This window comes from Vulpes vulpes, chromosome 7 (genome assembly GCF_048418805.1).
Source record: "Vulpes vulpes isolate BD-2025 chromosome 7, VulVul3, whole genome shotgun sequence".
NCBI lineage: Eukaryota > Metazoa > Chordata > Mammalia > Carnivora > Canidae > Vulpes > Vulpes vulpes.
In genome coordinates, this window is record NC_132786.1 from 81,999,798 (window position 1) to 82,025,353 (window position 25,556).

At 39.6% G+C, this 25,556-nt stretch overlaps 1 protein-coding gene across 11 annotated transcripts in view; it reads left to right on the forward strand.

Annotated features, from left to right (window-relative positions):
• The window catches only part of CDK14 (cyclin dependent kinase 14), a 723,056-nt gene that overhangs the window by 568,773 nt on the left and 128,727 nt on the right, over positions 1-25,556 (forward strand). For all 11 annotated transcript variants that reach the window (XR_012002660.1, XM_072764239.1, XM_072764240.1 and 8 more), the window contains one exon: positions 4,675-4,738. Coding sequence is in view for 10 of the 11 variants with exons in the window: in XM_072764239.1 (XP_072620340.1) it covers positions 4,675-4,738 (64 nt within the window). In the remaining variant the exon portion in view is untranslated. The remainder of the gene's footprint in view (positions 1-4,674; positions 4,739-25,556) is intronic.

A 25,556-nucleotide genomic window follows, 5' to 3' on the forward strand; every position in this document is an offset into this window, starting at 1 on the left:
TCTCTGTGTCTTCCTCTGCTCATCAGAGGCTGACGTGATTGGTGGGATCCATGCCTTATGGGTCAGTGAGGAGGTAAGCCCAGAAGAGTGAATTTGGGGTTGCTAACTCTTAGTTCATCAGGGTCAGGCGGTATAAACCTCTACTGAGGTGAGATCATCCCATGTTTTTCTTAACAGATGTTAAAAGTCCGGGAAATAACAGTGACACCCATCTGGGAACTGTGTGTGCAAGAGTATAGGGAAGTAAGATCATTTTGTAGCTTGTGTTTTGGCATTTGCTTTCTATTACCATAAATATGCTACAGAGTTCCAAATGTTTTTCTCGACTTTTAATCCATCTCCTGAGATCTGTATCTCTGTTTCCAGCTGCTCTTTACACATCCCCTATCTTGATCTGTAGGCCTTTCTACCATTGAGTAGATCCAGAATTAAACTCATTGCCTTGCTTTATCACCTACATTCTTGATTTTTAGCTAATAACTTCTTATTCCCTACAAAATGACTCTTAAATGGTAAGGAACACATTTTATTTTTTAAGATTTTATTTATTTGAGAGAGCATGCACACCTGAGTGGAGGCAGGGGCAGAAGAGGGGAGGGGGGGAAGCAGACTCCCTGCTGAGCAGAGAGCCCAACATGGGGCTCCATCCCAGGACCCTGGGATCATGACTTGAGCTGAAGGCAGACACTTAATGGACTGAGCCACCCTGGTGCCCCAAGAAATACATTTTACATCATGACTCCTAAAGCACACATATACATGTACACACACAGATACAACACGATAAAATTTTCATAAAACAACATGTATGTTACCTTTGATATTACTTGTTATTTTCATCTTTAGAAAAATGCTGAGGTCAACACTCTGCATGAAATTTATAGCCTCCTAGGGGGTCATGTGACCTGTAGTCTGAGAAAACCTGAGAGAATAAAATGCATTTCCCATTTACTCAGTCCCTGGCCCCAGCCTCTCATTACGCCAAACTCCAACCTGTAATCCAGCACGTCATTCGTGCATTCATTCAACATGTACTGAGTGCATATTTGGTACCAGGTACATAGTAGGCACTATGGATCTAAATAGGAGCACCGTGGCCTCCACTTTGAGGTCTGCAGTGCAGTGCAGAGACAGACCAGTAATCTAACAATTGTAAGGCAGTCAGTAGGTCCTGTAAGTAGTCTGCACAAAAACCTGAGAGATTATGAAGATCACAGCATGTAATTTGGACCAGGAAGTCTTTTTGGAAAGGGTGGCTCATGAGCTAAAGCCAGAAGAGATGGGAGTTAACCTGGCCAGTTGTGGCCAAGGCATTCCAGAAGAGGAAACCACTGTGAGAAGGCATGGGAGCATGAACAGCATGACAGTTTGGAGAACACAAAGTATTTTGACATAGCCTTTCCTTTCTTTCTTTTTTTTTTTTTTAAGATTTTATTTATTTATTCATGAAAGAGAGAAAGAGGCAGAGACACAGGCAGAGGCAGAGGGAAAAGCAGGCCCCATGCAGGGAGCCTGATGTGGGACTCCATCCTGAGACTCCAGGAGCACATCCTGGGCCGAAGGCAGACACTTAACTGCTGAGTCACCCAGGTGTCCCTGATATAGCCTTTCCTTAAAACCACAATTCTCTGCTGTCACTACCCACCCCTACCCCTGTGCCCCTTTTCTGTACTTGGTCAATTACTTAGTGTTCCCTCTGCCATGTAGCTTTCTCCCTAGCCCCAGGGAGACTCAGGCACATACCTACTTAGGGCTCTCACCTCCCTCTCACCTCACTGCTGTTGAAGGCAGCCCATCGCTACCCCCTTCTCATCTGCCTCGCAGAGTGGGAGCATCTCTAGGCACAGCCCCAGTCTCATCCTTCTGTCTTATGTTATGAACACAATAAACGTTAACCCAGGTGAGACAATAAGGGAATAGGGAGAGGTACCAGGCATAGGTACAGGTGTCAGGTGAAGCTTCTTTTTTTTTTTCTTTTTTTCTCTCTCTTTTTTTTAAGATTTTATTTATTCATCAGAGAGACAGAGAGGCAGAGACACAGGCAGAGGGAGAAGCAGGCGCCATGCAGAGACCCCAATTCAGGACTCGATCCCGGGACTTTGAGATCACACCCGGAGCCGAAGGCAGATGCTCAACCACTGAGCCACCCAGGCGTCCCTCAAGTGAAGCTTCTTGAATGACTGTGTAGAAGACATTTTAATGTGTCATAGCATACCTGTCATTTTAAGGCTGAAGGCTGCCTTGGATATTAACCTACCTGTTTACAGATGTGGGACTACATTTAAAATGTTAGTGGGGCTATTTTCTTCTGCCCTGTTGTATTTGCAAAAGATCAGTTTTTACTTTTAGAGAATATATCTTTTACTAACCTAACAGTGTCTTGGTTAGGAATATATTAGACAATTAATATAAATGAAAATCTGACTTTAGAGACAACGTACACCCACTTTCTGCCATGCACAAGTAGCCTGTCATCTGGAACCATACGTTGAACCCAGATTGCCTTCCCAAAAAGGCTTTCACAGGAAGAAAGACTGAGTTTTTAAATTCTTCTTTCCCTTTGCTTATTTTCTACCCACATTGTATTTCTTGTGCAAATGGCCCAGGAGTTGTAGGCAGAATTTGAGGTGTGGAGTCTCATCAGTCGGTGCTAGGATAACTCAAAAAAAGGCTTACGTATTTTTTCTTTGCAGGTGACTTTTATGAGACGGCCATGATATTTGATAATCATTTGGAAACAGAACACTGGACATGGATGGGGATAGTGCCTATGAAAAAGTTTTGCTAACACAAATGTTGTAGAGACAACTAGTCAGGATAACAACCATACCTATACTAGGAGTGAGAGAACGATATTCAAGTTCTGACTGGACTTTCCATGGTTTATAAAAACTTCAGAGGGTCTATGTCATGTGTGATAGATTGCGATCAAGTTATGATTTTGAGCTGAAAGGGCCTGCCTTTAGTTGCTAAAGTCCTTCACGTCTTTCATGCAAATTTCAGTGGAAACTCAAAGTGGAGCATTCCTCAGATGAGCTGTGTGCACTGCCCGCCAACCTGGTTGTCTCCCTGTCTTGAAATAATAATCGGAATTAGTGAAAAGAAGAGGAAGTGCCTTTTGTAGACACTGCAGTGGTTCACATCAGTGTCTCTGTCTCCCTTCCTATCTTATAACCCCTTCACCAGCCCTCTTGTCTGTCCCCCCACCTCCCACCCAGCCCACCTGTATTGTGGCCTTCTATTAATGTTACTGCTGATTGTGCTTGCAAAATTCATTAGTTACAATGGAAAAGAATTGTCTTATCTCATCCCAGAACCCAGTGGGGAACATAATGCATGTATTTAATCCTGATTCACCAGAGTAGGAAGCGGTGAGGGAAGCTCTCAGTGTATGTGTGCCACTCTTTGTCATGACAGCCCTGTCCCCCTAGTAAATAAACACAGATAATCAAAGCTCTGCATTTCCTTATTGCATAGCGGTACCTGCTAACACTCAAAGTGATTATGCTTAATTTCCTCCTCTTTTTCCAGCTTCTGGCTTTTTCTCTTGCCCTTTCTCACCTATTGGACTACACATGTTGGTCCATCATAGTTTGAATTATATACAGCATGTGGCACCAGATTCTCACACATGGCCAGTGCTGCCCTGACCTGACCCTGTTTTCTAGGGGTACTTTGAGTAATAATCTACTACTTGCATAATGCTTACTCATGCCAGGTAGTGTTCTCACCACAAACGAGGTAGGTGCTGCTGCCACCCTCAGTTTACAAATAAGGAGGTCAAAAGCTCGGTTCAATGAGGGACCTCAGTGAGGTGTTTGCTTACCCATGGTCACAAGACCAGTAGGTAGGGAAGCAAGATTTTGAACCTAAGGAGTCTGTCTCCAGGATCTGGGCTCTCAACCCTCCAACTCCGCTGTTGATTGGTGATTTACCATGACCACGGAGTATAACAGTAACCTGTGGTACAACGGCATGTTCACATCGGGTGAACCCAGTTCTGTATGAACTGCAATTGCCCTTTAATTCCTTCACCCAGATCACATGTTGCCGTGGTAAAAAATGAAATCACGAAAGAAGGTGAAAGTGTGAATGAAGAAAGGAGAAAGTGTAGGAAGGACAGTATTTGGGGAGGAGGACATTCTAAGCCACATAAAGATGTTACTTGAAATGAGCAGTATGGCTAATAGAGACTGAGCAACCCAAGCTGCCTGTCCTGCTTCTTTGAAACATCGTGATGCTCAGACAGAGGATGCGGGGGAGGCAATGACAGAATTTGCAGAACTGTTAAATGATGAGACATCTGATGCTGGAATAAAGGACAAAGCTCATGCAAGAATCATGAGGGACACATACATACTTGATTCAGTTCCATGGAGATGACAACTAATCGTTGGAAGTCCTACACCCACTTATTAAGTTTGGAGTTGATAAAATGCAGCAGATTTCCCTTCCTGCACTCAGCTGCATTTGTTAAAACGCAGACCTTCATCTTGGGTGGCTCTTTAGCTTTTAGTTTGGGGTTTGTTTTTACTGAAATAAAATCCCTGGCACACGATCATGGAAAAAAAATCCAGAGTTTCATCATATGCAGTGTACTGTTTTCTACACTGGAGAATTTTGAGTGCTTTGGAAATAATAAGTCTGTTTCCACAATTTCCTGCTCTCCACTAGGTTCTTGGAACGCCAAATGAGGACACGTGGCCTGGAGTTCATTCTTTACCACATTTTAAGCCAGGTATGTTTCATTAATTACAAATGACTAAGCGCTTCCTATATGGAGAGTGAATATATGCATTTTCCTCTCAAGCTTATATATTATACTTTGAGAAATTCTGGTTAATTGCCATTGTATGCTCTACCTATTAGTGGAATTGTCCTTTGGTTTTTACAATTTATTTGTCGGTAAGATAGAAATAATGACATTCCTTGTGAGAGGTTTTCACCTGGTGTACCTCATTTGACTGGCTAATAATTTAACCATATCATCATCAGTAAGACTACCATCCATGTTTATAAAACAAAATTTGAATCAGTACTATGATCTATCTGTGTGACCTCTTGAAACAATAGTACGAAAAATGTTAAATTGTAAAAATGAAAACTTTACATTTTGATTTATCTTATTATTATTATTTTTTTATTTATTTATGATAGTCACAGAGAGAGAGAGAGAGAGAGGCAGAGACACAGGCTGAGGAAGAAGCAGGCTCCATGCACCAGGAGCCTGATGTGGGATTCGATCCCGGGTCTCCAGGATCGCGCCCTGGGCCAAAGGCAGGCGCCAAACCGTTGCGCCACCCAGGGATCCCTGATTTATTTTTTAAAACTAGTGATATATAGTCCATTAGTTTGAGTTTAAACAAATAAAACGTTCTGAATGTCTTTTGTACAGCATGCTGTCTTTTTTGATATAAAATATTTAAACCTCTAAACAGGAAAATCTGAGAGAAAATGCAGAACTTTTCAAACAAATTGTCACTTTTTCCTTCACCAGTAGGTGGCAGTCAAGAAACTTTCTGTTTAATTCTGCTTAGAATCTGAAATGCGGTAATTTAATTTTTATAGGAGAGATGAAAGGTTTGGAATTGGAAATTTAATAAAAATCAATGGAATGAATTACTGTAAAATTATTCTTGTTTTATTTTCTTTTTTTCCTGTTACAAAACATGGATTATAAAGTGCAGACCCACATAACATTACTGAAAGGGATTTTTATGGAAGATCTAATAGCCCATTATTTTATGAGGGAAAGAAAGCTATGAATAATTTCTGTTATGAGCGCCAAGTTTATTCTCTTACTCCTCTATCCTCCTTTGGGGCACCATCAGGAATAAATTATCAATCCCAAAGAATGACTGGGTTGGGAAACTATTTTTATTCTTAGTTTTTTTCTCCTGAACGTGTACAGCGTGCTAAGAATTCTTCAATCATCCTGGGCTGCCCCAAGGACTCTTTGTACTTTTACTGAAAATTTTAAGTAACTTCTAATTTCTGAAAGACTATAGAAACTTAACAATTCAAGATGGATATTTTTCTGCTTTTTTTAACCAAGCAAGGAGCACCCTCGAACTGCTCCAGCTATTCCTAATGGAGTCTGAGAACACAGCTCTTGGTAAATGTTCCAAATGTGGGCTGTGAAAGAATGTCAGCTTCCCCATGTTAGCATCTAAATTCTTAGGTCCTAGGAAAATAAAATAGAGGAGAATCTGAAAAGATTTGAAATAAAGTGAGATGCAGAGAGGAACAGTTAAGACCGTTGTTTGGCCTGCCAGGGCTCTGCACCAGAAAAGATGGAGTAATATGTTTATTTTTGTGTGAATAGAATTAATCTTCATCAACAACAAACAAAAACATTTATTAAACATGTTCTGGAAAGTACTACAATGTAGTACAAGTTGTAGTGCAAGTTAAGCTAACAAACTGGAGACTTTATGAGATCAGGGACTGTGCATAGTTCATATTTTGGTGTTCAATAAATATTTATTGCTCTGAATTATACTGAGTGTTTAAAACAGATCTTATTTGTACAACTTTTCCGGGGTAGGCATATATAAATTAGGATATATATGTTTAAGCTATTTAATATTATGTACAAGTGCCATTACAGATACTTAATACATAGAAGGTAATGGGGGACCAGAAGAATGACACATTTACATGGTGAACAGCATGGGTACTGACAAACAAGAAAGCTATTCCAGGCAAAGCTTGGGGCTTATGGATAAGAGTAGATGTGATAAATGCTTCCTGAGTTAGCTTAAGAGGAGCAAGGGGAGATAAAGTAATAGACTGAGGCAAAGGAAACAAATCTATGAGTCCTTTCATGCAGCACTTAATCACATCATCAGGAGAGTTCTCATCTTTGACCTTCTGGACCTCATCCTCCAGGGGAAGAAGATACACATTCCCAGAGGAGAAAAATAGCAGTGCTAGGGTCTACCTATCCCACTTCCACTCTGTACCTCCTTATTCCGCCCCTAAAGAGTGCCCCTAAAGTCTGAGGGAAAGCAAAAAATTCTGAATCTTAAGGATATACATGTTTTGTTTAATAGATTTCATTCTTCAGAGCACCTTTAGCCTCATAGCAAAATTGAGCAGAAGGTACAGAGATTTCTCCTATAGCCCTGCCCCAGTACATGCACAGCCTCCCCATTATCAACATCTCCCACTACAATGGTGTACACTTGTTATGGTTTGATGAACCTAAATTGAACAGCATTATCATCCAAAGTTCGTAGAATACATTAGGGTTTGCTCTTCGTGTTGTGTGTTCTATGGGTTTGGCATACATGTATAATGACATGTATGCACCATTATAGTGTCCTACAGAGTAGTTTCACTTCCCTAAAAATCCTCTGTGCTCTGCCTATCATTATTCCTTCCCCTACCCAATCCCAGGTAACCAGTTGTTTTTTTTTTATCGTCTCCATAGTTTTGCCTTTTCCAGAATATCACAAAGTTGGAATCATACAGCATGTTGCCTTTATAGATTGACTTCTTTTACTTAGTAATATGCACTTAAATTGCCTTTGAGTTTCCTCATAGCTTGACAGCTGCTTTCTTTTTAGTGCTAAATACTTCATTATCCTGATATATTACAGTTTATTTATCCATTCACCTACTGAAGGACATCTTGATTGTTTTAAGTTTTGGCAATTATGAGTAAAGATGCTGTAAACACCTGTGTGAAGGTTTCTGTATGGACAACAGCTTCCAAGTCCTTTGGGTAAATATCAAGGAGTATGATTGCTAGATCAAATATACTTTGCTTAATTTTTTAATAGCTAATAAATTTAAGTAATTCAAGATATCAAACAATAAGAAAAAGGAGCATGATGCAAAGCCTCCCCAACCTTGTCTGCCATCTTCCCCCTTCCCTAGAGCCATTGCCCCACCCCCATTTTATTAGTTTCTTGCATTCTTTCCTTTGTAATTGTAGGAAATTATGAATATATATATTTTTATATTTCCAGTATCAAACACAATTCTGGATCCTGCTTGTCTCATTAATGCATCTCGTAGTTCTTCTCATATCATTGTATAGAGGAGGCCAGTGGGGCTTCAGTCTCCTCTTATAGTTGCATTGTGTTCCATTTGTATAGATTTAACCTATTCCCTACTTGTGGGCTTTTGGGTTTGTTTCCAGACTTTTGCTGTCATAAATATTATAACCCTGTACATATATACACATGTATATACATGTCACATGTATACAGGTGTATGTGATGGATAGGTTACCAGAAGTAGAGCTAAAGAATCAATAAATAGGGGGATCCCTGCGTGGCTCAGCCATTTAGCGCCTGCCTTTGGCCCAGGGCATCATCCTGGAGTCCCAGGATCGAGTCCCACATCAGTCTCCCTGCATGGAGCCTGCTTCTCCCTCTGCCTGTGTCTCTGCTTCTCTCTCTCTCTCTCTCTCTGTGTCTCTCATGAATAAATAAAATCTTTAAAAAAATCAATAAATATACACTGTTATACTTTTGAACTATAAATTGTTGTCTAAAGGGATGATGCCTGTTGGCTCTGTTACCAGCAAACACATACCTTCTTCTCTACTCCACAGGCCATAGCCAAACTTTCAGATTTTGCCAGTATGTTAGGTGGCCAAAGGAATCTTGACACAATTTTTAATTTCATATTCCTTTTTATGATGAAGTTGAGAATTTTTTCATGTTTCAAGATCACCTTCATTTCCTTTTCTGTGAATAGTTAATATCTTTTGCCCAATTTACAACTGAGTTATGTATCATTTTCTTATCAATTTCTACAGGTTCTTTACACACTGAAGAAAGAAATTTTATTTATTTTTTATTTTTTAAAGATTTTATTTATTTATTCATGAGAAACAAGAGAGAGAGGCAGAGACACAGGCAGAAGGAGAAGCAGGCTCCCTGCAAGGAGCCTGATGTGGGACTCGATTCAGGATCCCAGGATCACTCCCCGAACCAAAGGCAGACGCTCAACCGCTGAGCCACTCAGGCGTCCCAGAAAGAAATTTTACAAATAATCCTCACTCTCATATCTTACTTTTCTTACTTAACTGAATAAATTTTGCCTTAAGAGAAAAAAGCTGTGGTGGTTTGAACAATACAGTCATTATATTTTTAAAAGATCAGTTGTCATCAGAGATCTACATAAAAATTTGTATATATGTATCCTTGAAGGGAAAACTTTTCAAATGGATTATGTTATAGCTATGATCTAGGTCATAAATAAAGCTAAAAAACTGAGTCTCTTGGTTTTAACATACTCTAATTACCTATAAGGTCTGCTTTGTTGGTTTTTTTTTTTATTAACGTATCCTTATAGTTAATTTCTTATAAGTCCAATTTATTTATTAATTCAACAATATTTATTGAGCACCATTTGTATGGCTATGGAGTGGGGATATTGCAGTGAACAAAACACACAAGATCCTTGATAATTAGGAGAGACCTGTAATACATAGAATATATGGTAAGTCAGGTGGCGATGTGTACTCTGGAGGAAAATAGAGCAAGAAATGGGATCAGGAAGTGCGAGGGAAGGGGGCACTTCACAATTTTAAATTGTAAATGTAATCAAGGAAGACCTCACTGAAAAGATAACATTTGATTCAAGGACATGAGAAAAAGCCATGAAGATAATTTACAGACTTTCCAGGCAGAGAGAGCAGCACATACAAAAGCAGTAAAGTGGGAAGAGGAGGGTACAAAATCAGATCGGAGGCAACAGGCACTGTGCTAGCAGGAGTCCTTCACCCATTTACTCTGAACCAGACAGAAAGTGCTAGGAGATTCGGAACAAGACTGCACACGGGGGTTGCATTTTAGTAAGATTACTCTGTCTCTTGTTCTGAGAATGGGGAGCCCAGGCACAAGCAGGGGGACCAGCTAGGAGACTGGGACAGGAGTCTAGGAGAGAGATGATGAAATACGTTGTAAATAAAATTACTTTATCTTCTCAACGTCTCTTTTTTAGCAGACTACTTAACTTGTTTTCCCTTGGAAAGTGTAGCAAAACTAAAGAAACGTGTTTAAGAACAATTGCCCTGGGATCTCTGGGTGGCTCAGCGGTTTAGCACTGCCTTCAGCGTGGGGTGTAATCCTAGAGTCCCAGAATCGAGTACCACATCAGGCTTCCTGCATGGAGCCTGCTTTCCCTCTGCCTCTCTCTCTCTCTCTCTCTCTCTCTCTCTCTCTGTCTTTCATGAATAAATAAATAAAATCTTTAAAAAAAAAAGAATTGTCCAAAACGTAAAAGAACAACTGATAACAACTGAGTCTTATTCTTTAGTATTTATTGTGTATCCTCTTCTGCTCTTACATTTATGCTGACACCAAATTCTTTAACCTCATTCTTTAACCTCCTAAGGGAATTTACTTATTCCCATAGCAACCAGGCAGCTGGGACAGGCCACAGCTGCATAAAGTAAGTATATATGTAACACACACGTGCACATACATACATGTGCACGTGTGTGTTACGTATAATAAGGAGTCTAACTGTGGGAGGTGATGCTTTTCCATCATTTGCTTCTATTTTAATTTCTCTTTAAAGAAGTGGGAAGTGGACTGGTTTTTTTGAACCTGATTGCTTTCCCGTTTCTCTTCCCTTACTCTTGGGGTTCTGTGGTATATGGTCTTAAAAGTAGAGGTCTCTTCCCTCCCCCTTTTCCTTCTACCTCCTCCTGCCTTGCCCACCTCTCCCTCTCTCTTATGTCAGAATAACTCCTTTCATCACCATGCTCAGGAGGCTTGCTTTGGGCCAGCCTCAGAGGTGAGAGGTTATTCTTAGCACTTCAGTAATTCTGTTACCTTTGATTAGATTCATCACAGGCCAAGCCCCATTCCCTAGCACAAAAGTAAAAGTCCACTGTAAAATTAAGACAGTTTTCCTTTCATTTGTTTCATAGTTACTCAGTAATGGGACACTTTGGCATAATGCTCTGTGCCTCAGTTTCCCTCTGAGATAGTAATAGACTTCTCCATATGAATCCCAGGATCACTTTTCTCTTGCCCGTCGCTACTTTACATCAACAGAGGCAATACGGCTCCTGTGCCCCTGGTGAAGTGATACTTGAAAATCTTTGTTATATAAGACATACTTAGCATTACTATTTTGAAAAAACATATCTTGCATACATATTTGATGTGTTGTTTAGGCTCTGCAGAATTAGGGTCATCCTAAATAAAGGTAGAACGTAGATAGACATTGGAGGCTCTTCAGGCTGGTAGCTGAGGATGCTGAGAAGACTTTGAAATTTCCTGCCATTGAAGAAAACCCTTGGGGTTGGGAGCATGAGCACTGTTTTGGTTGTGCTGTAATGATTTAAGCAAACTGAACATTAAATCTGGAAGAAGCCGCACAGGGCATCCAGTCCTGCCCTCTCCACTGTAAGTTTAGGAACCTGAGGCCAGAAATATTAAGGGGTTTCTCCAAAGTTAGTGTCAGAGATGGAAGTAGGTCCCAAGTCTTCCTGGGTTTCCATTCAGTGCTCTTTTTTTCCAGCATACATCATGCAAGTTCATGCTACTGGATGTGTACCATGATTACTGTATCACAATTTCTCATTGATCTTTTTCCAATGAGCATTTTATTGACAATTAGTCTATAAAGAAAATAATAAAAAACTAGAGAGGATCTGATCTCTGTATTTAGTGAAATACATAGGACCACAAATACCACTTTGAATAAAGTAGTTTGGCCTCAGGGTACCTGGATGGCTCAGTTGGTTAAGGGTCAGACTCTTGATTTCTGCTCAGGTCATGATCTCAGGGTTGTGAGATCTAACCCCATGTCAGGCTCCAAGCTGGAGGCTTTCTCTCCCCTTCTGCCGCTCCTCACTCTATACTGTCTCTACTTAATTAACTAATTAATTAGTTTGGTCTCAAAATAACATGTAGACTCCATGTATGATACTTTTATTCATCTCTTAAGTGCTTCCAACAAACAGGGCATTCAGCAGCATTCAATTAATGACAGATTATTATTCAGGAGTTTAAAAAAGGAAGGTGCTGTAAAATTCAGAAAGAAATAAATGTTGCTAGACCAGATGTAATTAAAGGTAATAAAATTTAGACTAGAGTAAATCTGTGTTCCTAAATCAAGCAAGAGAACAGAGCATTTCTAAAGTGATTATATTATTCCTAAGAGAAAGTTATCTAATACAAGAGGCTGTTTAAGGAAGATTTGATGAAAATAGAATGCCTTTCAATTAATGAAATGAAGGAAAAAATTTGCCACTGGAGGCGAATTACAGAATGGTAGTATTTTAAATATTTAATGCTCAGAACTAGGCCCACAGATACATTGACCTTGAAGGCAACATTTAAATATGGACTTAGTTATTATAAACAAAGAAAGACAAATTCCATATGATTGCACTTCAGTGTGGAGGAGGGTTACTGGATAAGAGGTGGATGGGGAGGGGAATAGGTTAAATGGGTGATGGGGGTTAGGGAAGGCACCTGTTATGATCACTGGGCGTTGTATGTAAATGATGAATCACTAAATTCTACACCTGAAACTAATACTACACTGTGTTAACTGAAATTCAAATAAGAACTTAAAAAACATTAAAAAATGAATAAATAAAAAGCAGAAACAGACACATAAATACAGAGAGCAAGACTGATGGTTGCCAGCAGGATGGTGTGGAGAGGAATGGATAAAATGGGTGAAGAGATGTGGGGAATGCAGGCTTCCAGTCACAGAATGAATAAGTCTTGGGAATAAAAGGTACAAAAGTAGGGAATATAGTTAATCGTATTGTAATAATACTGTTTGGGGGTCGGTGGCCGCTACACTTGTGAGCACAGCATTAATGTATACAGAGATGTTGAATTATGTCGTCCACCTGAAACCAACATAACTTTGTGTGTCACTTATACTTCAATAAACTTTTTTACTTTATTTTATTATTTTTTTAAAGATTTATTCATGAGAGACACAGAGAGAGAGAGAGAGAGAGAGAGAGGCAGAGACATAGGCAAGGGAAGAAGCAGGCTCGCTGCTGGGAGCCTGATGCAGGACTTGATCCCAGGATCCCAGGATCACTCCCTGAGCCAAAGGCAGATGCTCAACCACTGAGCCATTCAGGCGTCCCTCAATAATTTTTTTTTTAAAAGGAGGGAAAAAAGAATATGCGTAGAGCACCAGAATAATAAAAGAGAAATTAAAGGTTAAAAATATAGATAGATAACTGTGGACTTAGTTATACTAAGGTTTGGCGATGCGGTGAAGAACTTCTTGTCAAGCCTTCCTATTCACGGGCTTGACTGGCCCAAAAGCTAGATAAGACTCAGTTCCAGAGGGAAAATGTAAATTATTTCAGAAATAGGGTGTCATGGTGATAATAGCTCACATTTATGTTCCACTTTATTATTGACAAAGGCCTTTTGTAGATTACCTCAATTGTTACTTAGAATAGCCCTGACTTCATAATAATGTGGTTGCCCTAAAATTGCTGTCCCATTTTACAGACGAGAAACAGGTCCAGAGAGACGGTGTGGCTTGCCCAAGGCTATGTCTTGAGGATGTAGGATGTAGCGGAGGCCAAACCCAATCCCAGGTCTCTTAGTCCCCAGCCTGGTGTTCCCAGCCACACCTGTGCCTGTCTTTTAGCAGGTTTCCCTAACTGCAGGCATAGGGGGACATGAGGGAGAATTGTCAGGCTCTCCTCAGCCCTGCCTTGCGGCCTCCTGGAAAAGATCTGTACCTTCTTGTTGATACCAGAACCACCCTCTAACCCTTTAGCCCTGTGCATCCAGTAAATTGTCAGCTCCACAATACCCCCGCGGATGTTTAGCTTCAGCTGTGCAATCCTTGGTATGTACTATAGGCATTGCCTAGTTTCATGATTTGCAGTCCTCAGAAAGCTTCGACCCTTAGCTGTGGCTTTCCCCCTTGTCTTTAAGAAGGTGATGGAAAAGCTGTGGAAGCAGCAGAAATTGTGGTGTGGATACTGAGTGCAGGGAAGCTGAAAGGAGGACATCCTGATGCCGAGATGTTGCCCTGAGGAGACCACACTTCAGTCAGGGAGCCTCGTATTTCCTTTTCTACTCACCCTTTATGCTTTATCTCAGTAATTGTTTTTTATGTCTTTTTTGATTGATTGATTGCAACTCTAATTATCATGGGTTACATCTGGATGTACAAAGGTGTAACTATATGATAGGTATAAAAATGGACTTTAAAAATTATTATTATGCAAATATCTGACTCTTATCTCAGGTTTTATTGCTAAAAACTGTAGGTCTGCTTGACCCAAGGCTTAGGACACTTAGACTCTTTCCCCCTGTCATCAGCCACCACCTTCTCCGACTTTGTGATTCCTCCTCCTACCAATAAGTGCCACTCTGCTCACAGAGTGAAAAAGCCAATTAATCAGTAAAATTATGAGTGAAGTGAACTTTATAGAGCAGAGGAAGTTTTAGTAAAGGGTAAACGTAACAGAAAGGGCAGAGTGCCTTTACTCTCGCACTCTCTGATTGTGGCAGTCATGCTGTGACATCACTGGTGGCTGCAAGCAGGAGAGATCATGGTGGCATTGAGAGACCACATACGGTCGGCTGCGTGCTTCAGATACTCTCAGGGCTCAGATTCTTATCCAGTGCTCTACTAGATGCCAGGCAGCCATGTAGGTGCTGAAGACACAGTCGTGAGTAAAGCAGATAAACCTCTCTCACACATGGAGCTTATTTACTAAAGGATAGGCAGATAGTAGAGTACAAGTTGGTGTGGCTGGAGAAGTGTGACCACGAAGAGCCACAGATGATTCAAGAAGGTTGGGTTCTGGAAGACCAAAGTGAGGAGTTGGGATTTTATTTGAAATGAGAGAAGAATTATTGAGCAAGGAAGATTTTTTAAATCTCTTTTGAAGGAAATTAATGTTTTATATCTTCAGAAGGCCCCACTGGCTACAATAAGTCACGGACCTATTGCAGAGATGGAAAGAGGCTTCACCTCAAATGTGAAGTCCTCTTGATTGGTAGTTTCTGTTTACAACACTGGGTTGAGAAGTTTCTATAATAGCAATTCTTGAAACTATGCTCACACCAGTTAGCATAGATGCCATAAACATGACAGATAGAGCTAACCAAGGATGTAATATGAAATAAGTCATAGAAGTGGCCAGTGCTGTAAAATAAAAATAAAGGGGTGCCTGGGTGGCTCAATCGGTTAAGCATCTGACTGTTAATTTCAGCTCAGGTCATGATCTCAGGGTAGTAAGATCGAGCTCCACATCCAGCTCCACACTCAGCAGAGTCTGCTTGAGATTCTCTCTTCTCCTTTTGCCCCTTCCCCTCCTTGTGTATGCTCTAAAGGAAGGAAGGAAGGAAGGAAGGAAGGAAGGAAGGAAGGAAGGAAGGAAGGAAGGAAGGAAGGAAGGAATAGAATTCTTAAAAACATTTTAAAAAGTAATGGCCAATAACTTGATAATCACTCAAACCTGTAAAATAACAATTCCATTCCTCCCCAGTAGGCAGACCTATGGGGAGGAAATACCTTTATGAATCGCAGAAACCCATTTCATTGCAAAGTGTCCCCATCTGTACTGGTTTTCTCTGTATCTGCTTGAAGAATTTCCCATGTGTTTTCACTAGAGGGCATCAGTAATGATGAAGACTAGCAGAGTGTCTAGAAACTACCAGAGAAAATATAATAAGATTACAATTTCAAGGAGAAATGAAATACTTCTGATTGCAGCCTTATCAAAACAAAACAGAACAAAATCCTAAGTAGGCTGGTTTCATTACTCTCACTCTTAGAATTTTGTAAAAATTTTGTTGGGGCATTATCCACACCTCATCTCATCAAGGTTAATATGGCATGCCAGTCACCAAATAAAGATTTCTCCATTTTTTTCAATAATCCTACTGCCCCCAACCCCACAGAAAATAACTAAAATCCTTACATAATGCCCAATGTGTGTGATTTGGTTAAAATCATGTCTAAGAAAAGAATTAGAAATTCAGCCTAAGAGTAAGAGCAGAATCAAATGAAGACATGGAACATTTTCAAGGAATGAAAGAATTGTCAGCTCTTTAAAACTGGCATACTTCAGTTATATACTATTCACAGTACCAGAAACCAGTCATACACTTGTTATCCCTTCCTTTATTTGTAATGTGATGTCCTATATTTATCCTGCACACAGTAGATGCCAGCAAATGTATAACTAGGGATCTATGCATTGCAAAATGTCCTTCATGCTCCTGTTCCTGAACTTTTAAATATCTTACCAAAACTTGAAAAATCAAGATCTTAGGAAGCAGAACAGGGAATTGGAAACTTAGATTTAAAACAAGACAAAAAAAAAAACAAAAACAAAACAAAAAAAAAAAAAATAAAACAAGACAAGTTGATTCCTGCATTCAAGTTGGGTCTTGACCACAGTACCTTGAGTGGTTAACTCTGGCCCCAGGAAAGGAGTGGGACACCCCCCCCCACCCTGCCTCCTCCAGGCCTAAGCTTTGCACAGTTAACCCTTCTGAGCAGTAATTGCACACCACTATGAAAGATTCACAACTAAGTGATTGAACCAAAGATGGGATGAAGGTAGGGTTTTTTCTTTTCTGTCCCTGGGACATTAGAGGCACACAGAGAACACGCTTAAAATCTATGAATTTGTGTACAATTTTCAGCATTTGAAAATTGTTAGAAACAGAGTAATAACTGAAAATTGAAGTGCTAGTTGGTTAGTGATGCTATTTGCATTGTATAGTTTTTGACTGCCAAATGCTTTCAAAATGTGAATTATCTCAGGAGGTCCTCCTAAGACGGCAGGTAGGCAGGAAGAGGAATGTAGCTGACAGTCATGTGGAAAGCTGCACAAGGTGGAAAGCTGCACAAGGTGGAACTGGGCCAGACCCGCACGAGGTTCTGGTCTTTCTGCACATCTCTTTGGAACAACAGCTATGAAATAGTGCTAGCTATGACGAGAAACAGGAAGAACTCAATGCCACAGACAGATCTCAAACCTCCACTGTGTCGATACCACTGACATCCATCATTCATGCCAAATATCATATCCATGGGGTGAGAAGCATGCCCCAGTTCTAAAGTGGGGGAGGAGAAGGGTCAAGAAGGAAGAGTTGCTGAATAATAATCTAATCTCCCATACTAGAGTTTATGACTTATAGGCTTACCAGCTACTCTTGGCTAAGATAAGTGAATCACAGCCTTGATTTGTTTAAAATGGTGTTGATTTAAAACACTCTTTTGGGCCATTATTGTAGGGATCATGCAAGACAAATATACATGACTATGGGATAATAACTTTTGCTGGTATTGAGATAAAGGAAAAAAATCTTGATTTATTTATGATGCAAGTAATATTTTACTCCCAAATATTCAAGTAAGACATGATAAACTGGCTACTAATGATTGGCTAGGTTTTAAGAGCTGATGAAATTTCCTTCACTTACACTTGTCCTTGATATAGCATTCTCAGAACATCTTCGTGGCTAACACAATAATGTTTGCAATGGAAATTATTAAGAAAGAACATAACCATGTAGATACATAGATGCTTTCACCTCTACAGCCAGCTTTGTAAATCCAACTAATGATCTCTTGATTGTTGAAAAGGACAATTGCTAGTCTCTCAGTGCTAATCCTTTTTCTCCACTAATGCATTATAATCAGAGATTTACATATAAGGAGTTAGAAGAGTATTGAAGTGTCTGTTTTTCTTCATTTAACTATTGCCTCAAAAGGGGTACTTTAGGATAGCTTAAGTGTTTACCCTCCCTAAAGTGACACTGCTTTCAATATACAGTATGTCTGCCATATATATATATATATATATATATATATATATATATATATGACTTCACAATACAAGATGTTCAGGTTTTCAAGCATATCAATAATTGTGATAGTACTAAGAGCTAGCTGGTATCATGCATCAGACACTCTTATCAGCTCTTGAGATCCATTTCCTTATTGAACACTCAGAGTAAGTCTTCGAGGTAAGTCCTACTGTTACTCCCATCTGTAATATAGAGAAACTGAGGCACCAAAAGTTTTTTTTCTTTTTTTTTTTATAAGTATTATGTCCAAGGTTACCAGAACTTGGAAGACATTGTCTGGCATTTCATGTGAATATAAAACAGATTTGTTCTCTTAGACAAAAGGTTAAGCCATGACAGCATATGGAAAGTTCATTGGAAGTAGGGAGAATATTGTTTGTGGCATATTTTTTCAAGACTGTTTTTTAAGAGCCCTTTTAGGTTCACAGCAAAACTGAGCAGAAGGTGTAGAGATTTCCCATATACACCCTGTCTGCATACAGTCACAGCCTCCTGGTATCAATATACTCCACAAGAGTGGGACATCTATTATAATCGCAGACCCTTTATTGGCCCATCATTATAACCCAGAGTTCATGGTTTACATTAGAGTTTACTCCTGGTGAACATTGTACCTTCTGTGGGTTTGGACAAATGAATAATGACATGTGTTCACCATTACAGTGTCATACAGAGTAATTTCACAGCCCTGAGAAATCCTCTGTGCTCTACCCCCTGCTCCCTTCCTCTGCCCTAACCCTGGCAACCACTGATCTTTTTACTGTCTCAGTAGTTTTGCCTTTTCCAGAATGTCATGTAGTTGGAAGTGTGCATGTTTTGCATTGCTGGTCAAGGAGCTTCGTGATCTGTTTGTGCTGCTGCTGGCTTTGTGCATTGTTGCGGTCAAACTTCAAGTCTCTTTCAACAGAGACACAGAGGGGTGTCATGGTATAATGACTAAGAGCATGGACTCCACATCTAGACTGGCTGGGCTCAAATCCCAGCTCTGCCACTTGTGAACTGTGTACCACGGACAAGGTGCCCAGCGTCTCACTACCTCAGTTCTCTGTGTGTAAGATGGGAGATGACCATGGCCCCTCCCCCATAGTGTTGTCATAAGGACTAAACGAGTGCATATTTGCATACTGCTTAATATACAGAAAATGTTTGCTATCTATCAAATAGGCTTGGGTATCCCAGCTCTTTGGTAATGAAGAGTAGACTGGCAGCAGAGTCCTCCTTTAGCCTGTGCCATTCACCTGTGCCACTAGCTTGCATCTTGGCCTCAAAGTGACTCAACCTTCCAATCTCAGTTTACTCATGTGTAAAATGAAGTGGTTAGAATCCCTGGTCGCTCCCACTACCCCTGAAGGGGCTGAACTCTCTCTTCCTGATTTCTTTCTCCCTTAGGATACTTTAGATGAAGGGATGGGTGGGGACACATGGAGAATGAGACCAAGATCTTTCTTATCCTTTCTTTTCTGGGAACTGTAAAGATACGCTATTGTTTGTGAATAGTACACTTTACACTTTTATAAATGCCTGTGATTAAACTTTTCTAGAGAAAAACCTCCTATGGAAAAGAGGAGTGTTCTGTGTCTTAGGTTGGATAGTTTGAAGACCTCATCAGGGAATATGCACTCACAAAGCCACATTTACATGTCTGCCCAAAAAGCCAAACCATCAGAAGTAAAACTAACGAATATAGTAGAACTTTTGTTTCTAGAAGTTGCTCAGGGATTACTCAGTTTAAAATGCACACCATTGGGAGTTAAAAGATGATTTGCTGCAGCCAGGGCAAGTCAGGGTGCTTCAATATCCTCTTTGCCTGTCTGAAGGTGGCTACCTAGCATTTTGAGGTAGCCCTTTGGGTGACAGCATCAGGGCATGCAATCCTGTTCAGCATTAATCTGTCATGTCAGAGCCTCTCACTGATAACACTGGAGCTGTGTCAAATCTCAGCAACTATGTGTTTGGAGGCCATCACGTGTGTTAAAGCTGTGACTTGCAGTTATGCAAACATACACATTATTTCTAAAATGCCCGTTTGGGTCATTCTGCTTTTTTGCAGTTGAGATATCTAAAATCCCAATATTTTGAAACAAGGTTATATCCCTGTCTGTCTGGGGTAAACTCTCATCTTCTGTACTATATGAAGGTGAGGGGCAGCCCAGGTGGCTCAGCGGTTTAGTGCCGCCTTCGGCTCGGGGTGTGATCCTGGAGTCCCAGGATCGAGTCCCGCACTGGGCTCCCTGCATGGAGCCTGCCTTTCCCTCTGCCTGTGTCTCTGCCTCTGTGCGCGCGCGCGCGTGTGTGTGTGTGTGTGTGTATGTGTGATGAATAAATAAATAAATCTAAATATATATATATATATATATATATATATAAAAGAAGGTGAAGCCTTCATGAAAATTCTTGTGCATGCTTGTCAATATAGTTTTCTTCTATTGATGATCTGTTAATATTGGTATCATGACTTATGTAGGTTGCCTATGACCGCACATGTTTTATGCACTACTGTATATCCACAGTGCCTAGAACAGGGCCTGGCAAACAGTAGACACACGATAAATATTTGTAGAATAAGTGAGAGAATGAATACTCATGCCTCCTGTCCTAAAGGATTTAAGGATATTATATGATACATAAACAAGTAATAAGGGTGATTGTTTGAAATCTTACCAGCATGATTCATAACTATGTTTGTTGTTCACCTTCTAAAGGACCAAAGGCTTTTTGCTTCACTGAAACAATCCTGAGAAAGGCCTCAGGCTCACTACCTCTGCTAGGTGGTAGGATGACCACAGCTTTTTGCTGAAATTATTACTACTTTCTTACAAGCTCAGTAAGAAAGAGTAAATGTATTTGTTAAAATGTAAAATAATCCTAAAGATTTTAAATTGTGAATACTTGAATATATGGTTTAGCAGAGTTAATTATCAAGCACATCTGACATTTCCTGTGGCATTTGGAAATGTTCATTTTTATACTGACTTATAAAATACTTGTTCCGTGATATTATACTGGATGATATTAGATGTATTTACAAAAGATATACTAAAGTCTTAGATTTTTAAGATCTCGTGTCTATTGCCACCCCTACTTCGCCACCCCTTCCCCCAAAAGAAGGAAAATCGTTAGCTTACAAATCCTGATATCACCTCTCGAGGCCTTTGAACATACTTGACGTTTTTAATTGGTCGGTTGATGTAACTATTTACTCACATGCTTTCCTGTTATTGAAGTTAGAGACACGACAGTGTCCCAGAAGATACAAAGCAGAAAATTGGCAAGAAGGAAATGAGGGGAATAAAAATTGAAATTGTTTTCAATATCAATGATATAAATCGTTTTATATAGTACCTGCCTATAAGCAAATGAGTACATTCTAGTTCAGGTTTTTCTCTTCGTGTGGGTTAAAGTTGGCTTTCCTAATGCCTCAGAGCATTGCAGTTTTCTTTCTTTTAAGCTGGAAAGCTAGCATGCATGACATTGTTTTCCAGTTGTTTTCCTGTGGAATTTCAACGACTTGCAGCACATAAGCATTGGCAGTTTGAGGGAAAACCTTTCCAGGTCTCTGTCCTCCCACCCCCACATCACGCAGCGTAGCAAGTGATTTCTTCTGTGCCAGCTCTCCTCCCTGGTCTCCCACCGCGTGTGATCATCCTTTGCAGTGTCCCTGCAATAAGAGAAGGTGAAAATCTGCCTGCAGGTTTAAATTAATTGCACTCCTCAGTTATGCTCAGAGTTAGCCAGTGCTTTCAATCATAACATTCTAAACTTCTAGTTTAAACGTAATTGGAAAGAGAAAGCTGACATTGAAGTCATAACTGACAGAGTAAACTTAACTAAAGCAGAACAGTGTAAAACGCTCGTATGCAAATAACTTGAATATCTGATAAAATTATTCATAGGCAGTTGAATATTTTATTAACGAAACCTATTACTGATTCGGAGCACCGGATTCCAGCACCTTTTTGTTTTTAAAACTTCCACGACTAATTATATTGTGTTTGCTCTAATGGAACATCACTTTTATTCGTAATGGAAATCGTTTTGGAAATATAGTTTTTTCGTAATTATACATGTAATGCATGTTCATGGCAAAAAAAAAAAAATGTTAGAGCCACCTCCACTTGAAATTGTGTACTTTGGCAGTTAAGATCTGAAAGGTGTTGGATATAAGAGAGCAGCTCCTGTGTTTTACTGGGGCTAGCTTCAGATACTTGAGTTTATCCTGTCTTCATTTGGAAAAGAAACAGATGCACTTAGTGGCTCTGCCTCTAGGCTCCCAAGGGACTGTGTCCATATCCACATTGCAGCACTGTTCACCCTGTATTTGTAATTCTATATTTACATTTCTATGCCACTGAACTATAACCAGGACGTTCACCCATTTCTACATGTCCAGCACAGCTCCTGGCACCTACACAGGTGGCCAGGTAACATTTGCTAAAAGAATTGAGAGTTTATGCAGATAGTGATGGAAAGTAAACACAGGAAGACTTTATTCTTTCTTATTTTTTCTACTTTCCTATGGTGTGTTTCAATTTGGGCTCTTTAATGCACAGCTAAATCTGACATATTGCATTTCTGGAAAAAAAAATTTCTATTAACATATCCTGTCAAACTCTAAATAGAGGCAATTTTTAGAACTAATATTTATGTGCAGTCATTAATTGCTAAGAATAATAATTTACTTGTAAATGCAAGATTGTATTAATTTTATCTGTAATGGAATTCTTGTTCCTCCTGAAATCATAGCAAATTATTAAAATTGCTTTGTGCGTAGTACAAAGTTAAGGAGATCAAATTTGTTTTACATGAACATTTGGTGTAATTAATTTTTAAAATATGTCTTGCTTTTTTTAATACCAGACTGTAGATAATAATAATTTTTTAAAAGACCTTTATGAAAAGAGCTGTTGTTCCCATTTTTCCTTTCTTTGTCAGTTAATCCTCAAACCTAGAATATGCCTTTAAATTTCTGCTCTACACCAACTGGCTGAATTATGTTGTGACTTTTTAATGCAGTCTAGTAGAGAACGAACTCAGACATTAGATGTTCTTTCGAGACTTTTAATTCATAATTGTTGGTAAGCACTTTCACCTACCTATAGCTTTTAGAACAATGGATATTTGTGATCAGACCTAGTCTTTGGCAAATGCATGCCATTAGAGCATAATGACTAGTGTCTGCACTGATTGATCAGAGTCCATGCCTTGCAGGTTATTAAATATTTTAACAATTATCCGAGCTTGAATGATGACTCTGAAACTCCATGTAAACTTTCAGTACTTCTGAATCATCCTGGAAAGATACTTATATTTTCAGGGTAATAGCTGAGTTGAATATAAAATTCTAAATCTTTGAAACTTGGAAATTGGAGATCAGTAAATGCTCTATTCGTCATCTTAACCCCTACCTTTCTGTCATACCCTGTATCCAATCATCAGTAAATCTTATTGGGCTACCTTTCAACAAGTTGCAGACTGACAACCCCTTCTTACTGCTGTCACTCTGTTTCTGTAGCCCAAAGCACATCATCTTCCTCCTGTGTAGTGTTGGTTGTTGTTTTTTCTTTTTTTTTTTTTTTTTAAGATTTTATCTATTCATTTGAGATAGAGAGATAGCGAGAGAGCACAAGTGGGGAGGAGAGGGAGAAGCAGACTCCCTGCTGAGCAGGGAACCCGATGTAGGGCTCAAACCCAGGACCCTGAGTTCATGACCTGAGCTGAAGGCGGACACTTAACTGACTGAGCCACCCAGGCACCCCTTACAGTTTTAAGAAACTTTTCTTGGTCTCCCTGCCTCCATCCTTGCTTCTGATAGCATATTGTTGAAATAGAAGCCAAAATGGTCCTTAAAAGTTGTCTAGATCATGTGTTACAGGCCACAGGGGCTCTAAGAGAGCCAGTTTTCTACTCTTGTACCCCTTCTCTGTCTCAGCCCCCACTTAACTGCTCCAGCCACCCTGTCCTTCAGGCTCACTCCAGCCTTGCGCGTCCCCACTGGAATGTGAGCTCCCTGCCGGCATGAAGGCCTCCTGTGTGGTTCCCTTCTATTGCTTTAGCCCCTAAGAAGTATGCCTGACACACAGTAATTGCTCGATAAATAGTAATTGAACCAACGAATCATTGCACAGTATCTCCAGTCATTTCTGTTGAGATAAACTCTGTGTTTAGAAATAGGAAGTTGAGTGGGTTCTGACATTTCTTTTCATTCTTCTTATCTAATAGTATTCTTCCATGGGAGATATACCATAACAAAAGCAATATCAATCATTTTGGATTATCTCCTTTAAAAACCTGCCATTAAAAAAAATAAAATAATAAAATAAAATAAAATAAAACCTGCCATTAAAAGCAGACAACACTGAAAAAAGATACCAACCAACATTAAGCAAAAATAAGTCTTTAAGTATTTTTTTTAAAGAATCAAGATCAATACAAAAAAGAAACCATTTAGTTTTATTGGAGAACATACGCACAAATCCTTTCTAAATGGGAAGACACACCATATTCTTATGTGCAAAGATTTTATATCATTCTTTTCAGGTAAGTGGATATTTTAATGAGACCCCAACCAAATTGCCAATGGGAACTTTACATTTTGTTGATTGACTGTTTTGTTTGAAACTCATCTTCCCTCATCACCTAAAGTGTCCCACTCATACTTGTCAGTCCATATTATATCCCTTTGTTTTACTTTGTTAGAACACTCTTTTTTGCCCACCTCTATTGAGATATAAATTGACATATAACATTGTATAAACTGGGCAGCCCGGGTGGCTCAGCGGTTTAGCGCTGCCTTCAGCCCAGGGTGTGATCCTGGAGACCCGGGATTGAGTCCCATGTCAGGCTCCCTGCATGGAGCCTGCTTCTCCCTCTGCCTGTGTCTCTGCCTCTGTGTGTGTGTGTGTGTGTGTGTGTGTGTGTGTGTGTGTGTGTCTCGTGAATAAATAAATAAAATCTTTAAAAAATATTGTATAAACTTAAGGGGTACAACATAGTGGTTTTATATATGTCTATTAGACATTTATATATATTATGAAATGATACCACAGTAAGTTTAGTTAACAATCTATCACCTCACATAGTTACAGTTTTTGTGGGCCTGTGGTAAGAACTTTTAAGATCTACTCTCTTAGCAGTCTTCAAATACACAATGCAATATTCTTTTTTTTAAAAAAAGATTTTATTTATTTATATTATTTATTCATGATAGAGAGAGAGAAAGAGGCAGAGACACAGGCAGAGGGAGAAGCAGGCTCCATGCAGGGAGCCCGACATGGGACTCGATCCCAGGACCCCAGGATCACACCCTGGGCCGAAGGCAGATGCTTAAACCGCTGAGCCACCCAGGCTGCCCTTAATGCAATATTCTTAACTAAAGTCACTATGCTTTACATTATATCCCCAGAATTTATCCATTTTATAACTGGAAATTTATATCCTTTGCTTTATATCCATTTCTCAACCTCCCCACCCTTTGTCCTGGCAGCCACTAATCTGTTCTCTGCTATTATGAGTCCAGGATTGTTTTAGATTCTACACATAGGTAAGGTCATACAGTATATATCTTCCTTTGACTTATTTCACTTAGCATAATGCCCTCTGGGCCCCTCCATGTTGTTGCAGATATCAGGATTTCCTTATTTTTTTACGGCTGAATAATATCCATTGCGTATACACATCACATTTTTTCATCCATTCATCTATTAGTGGATACATAGGTTCTTACCATATTGTAATTAATCTTGCAGTGAACATAAG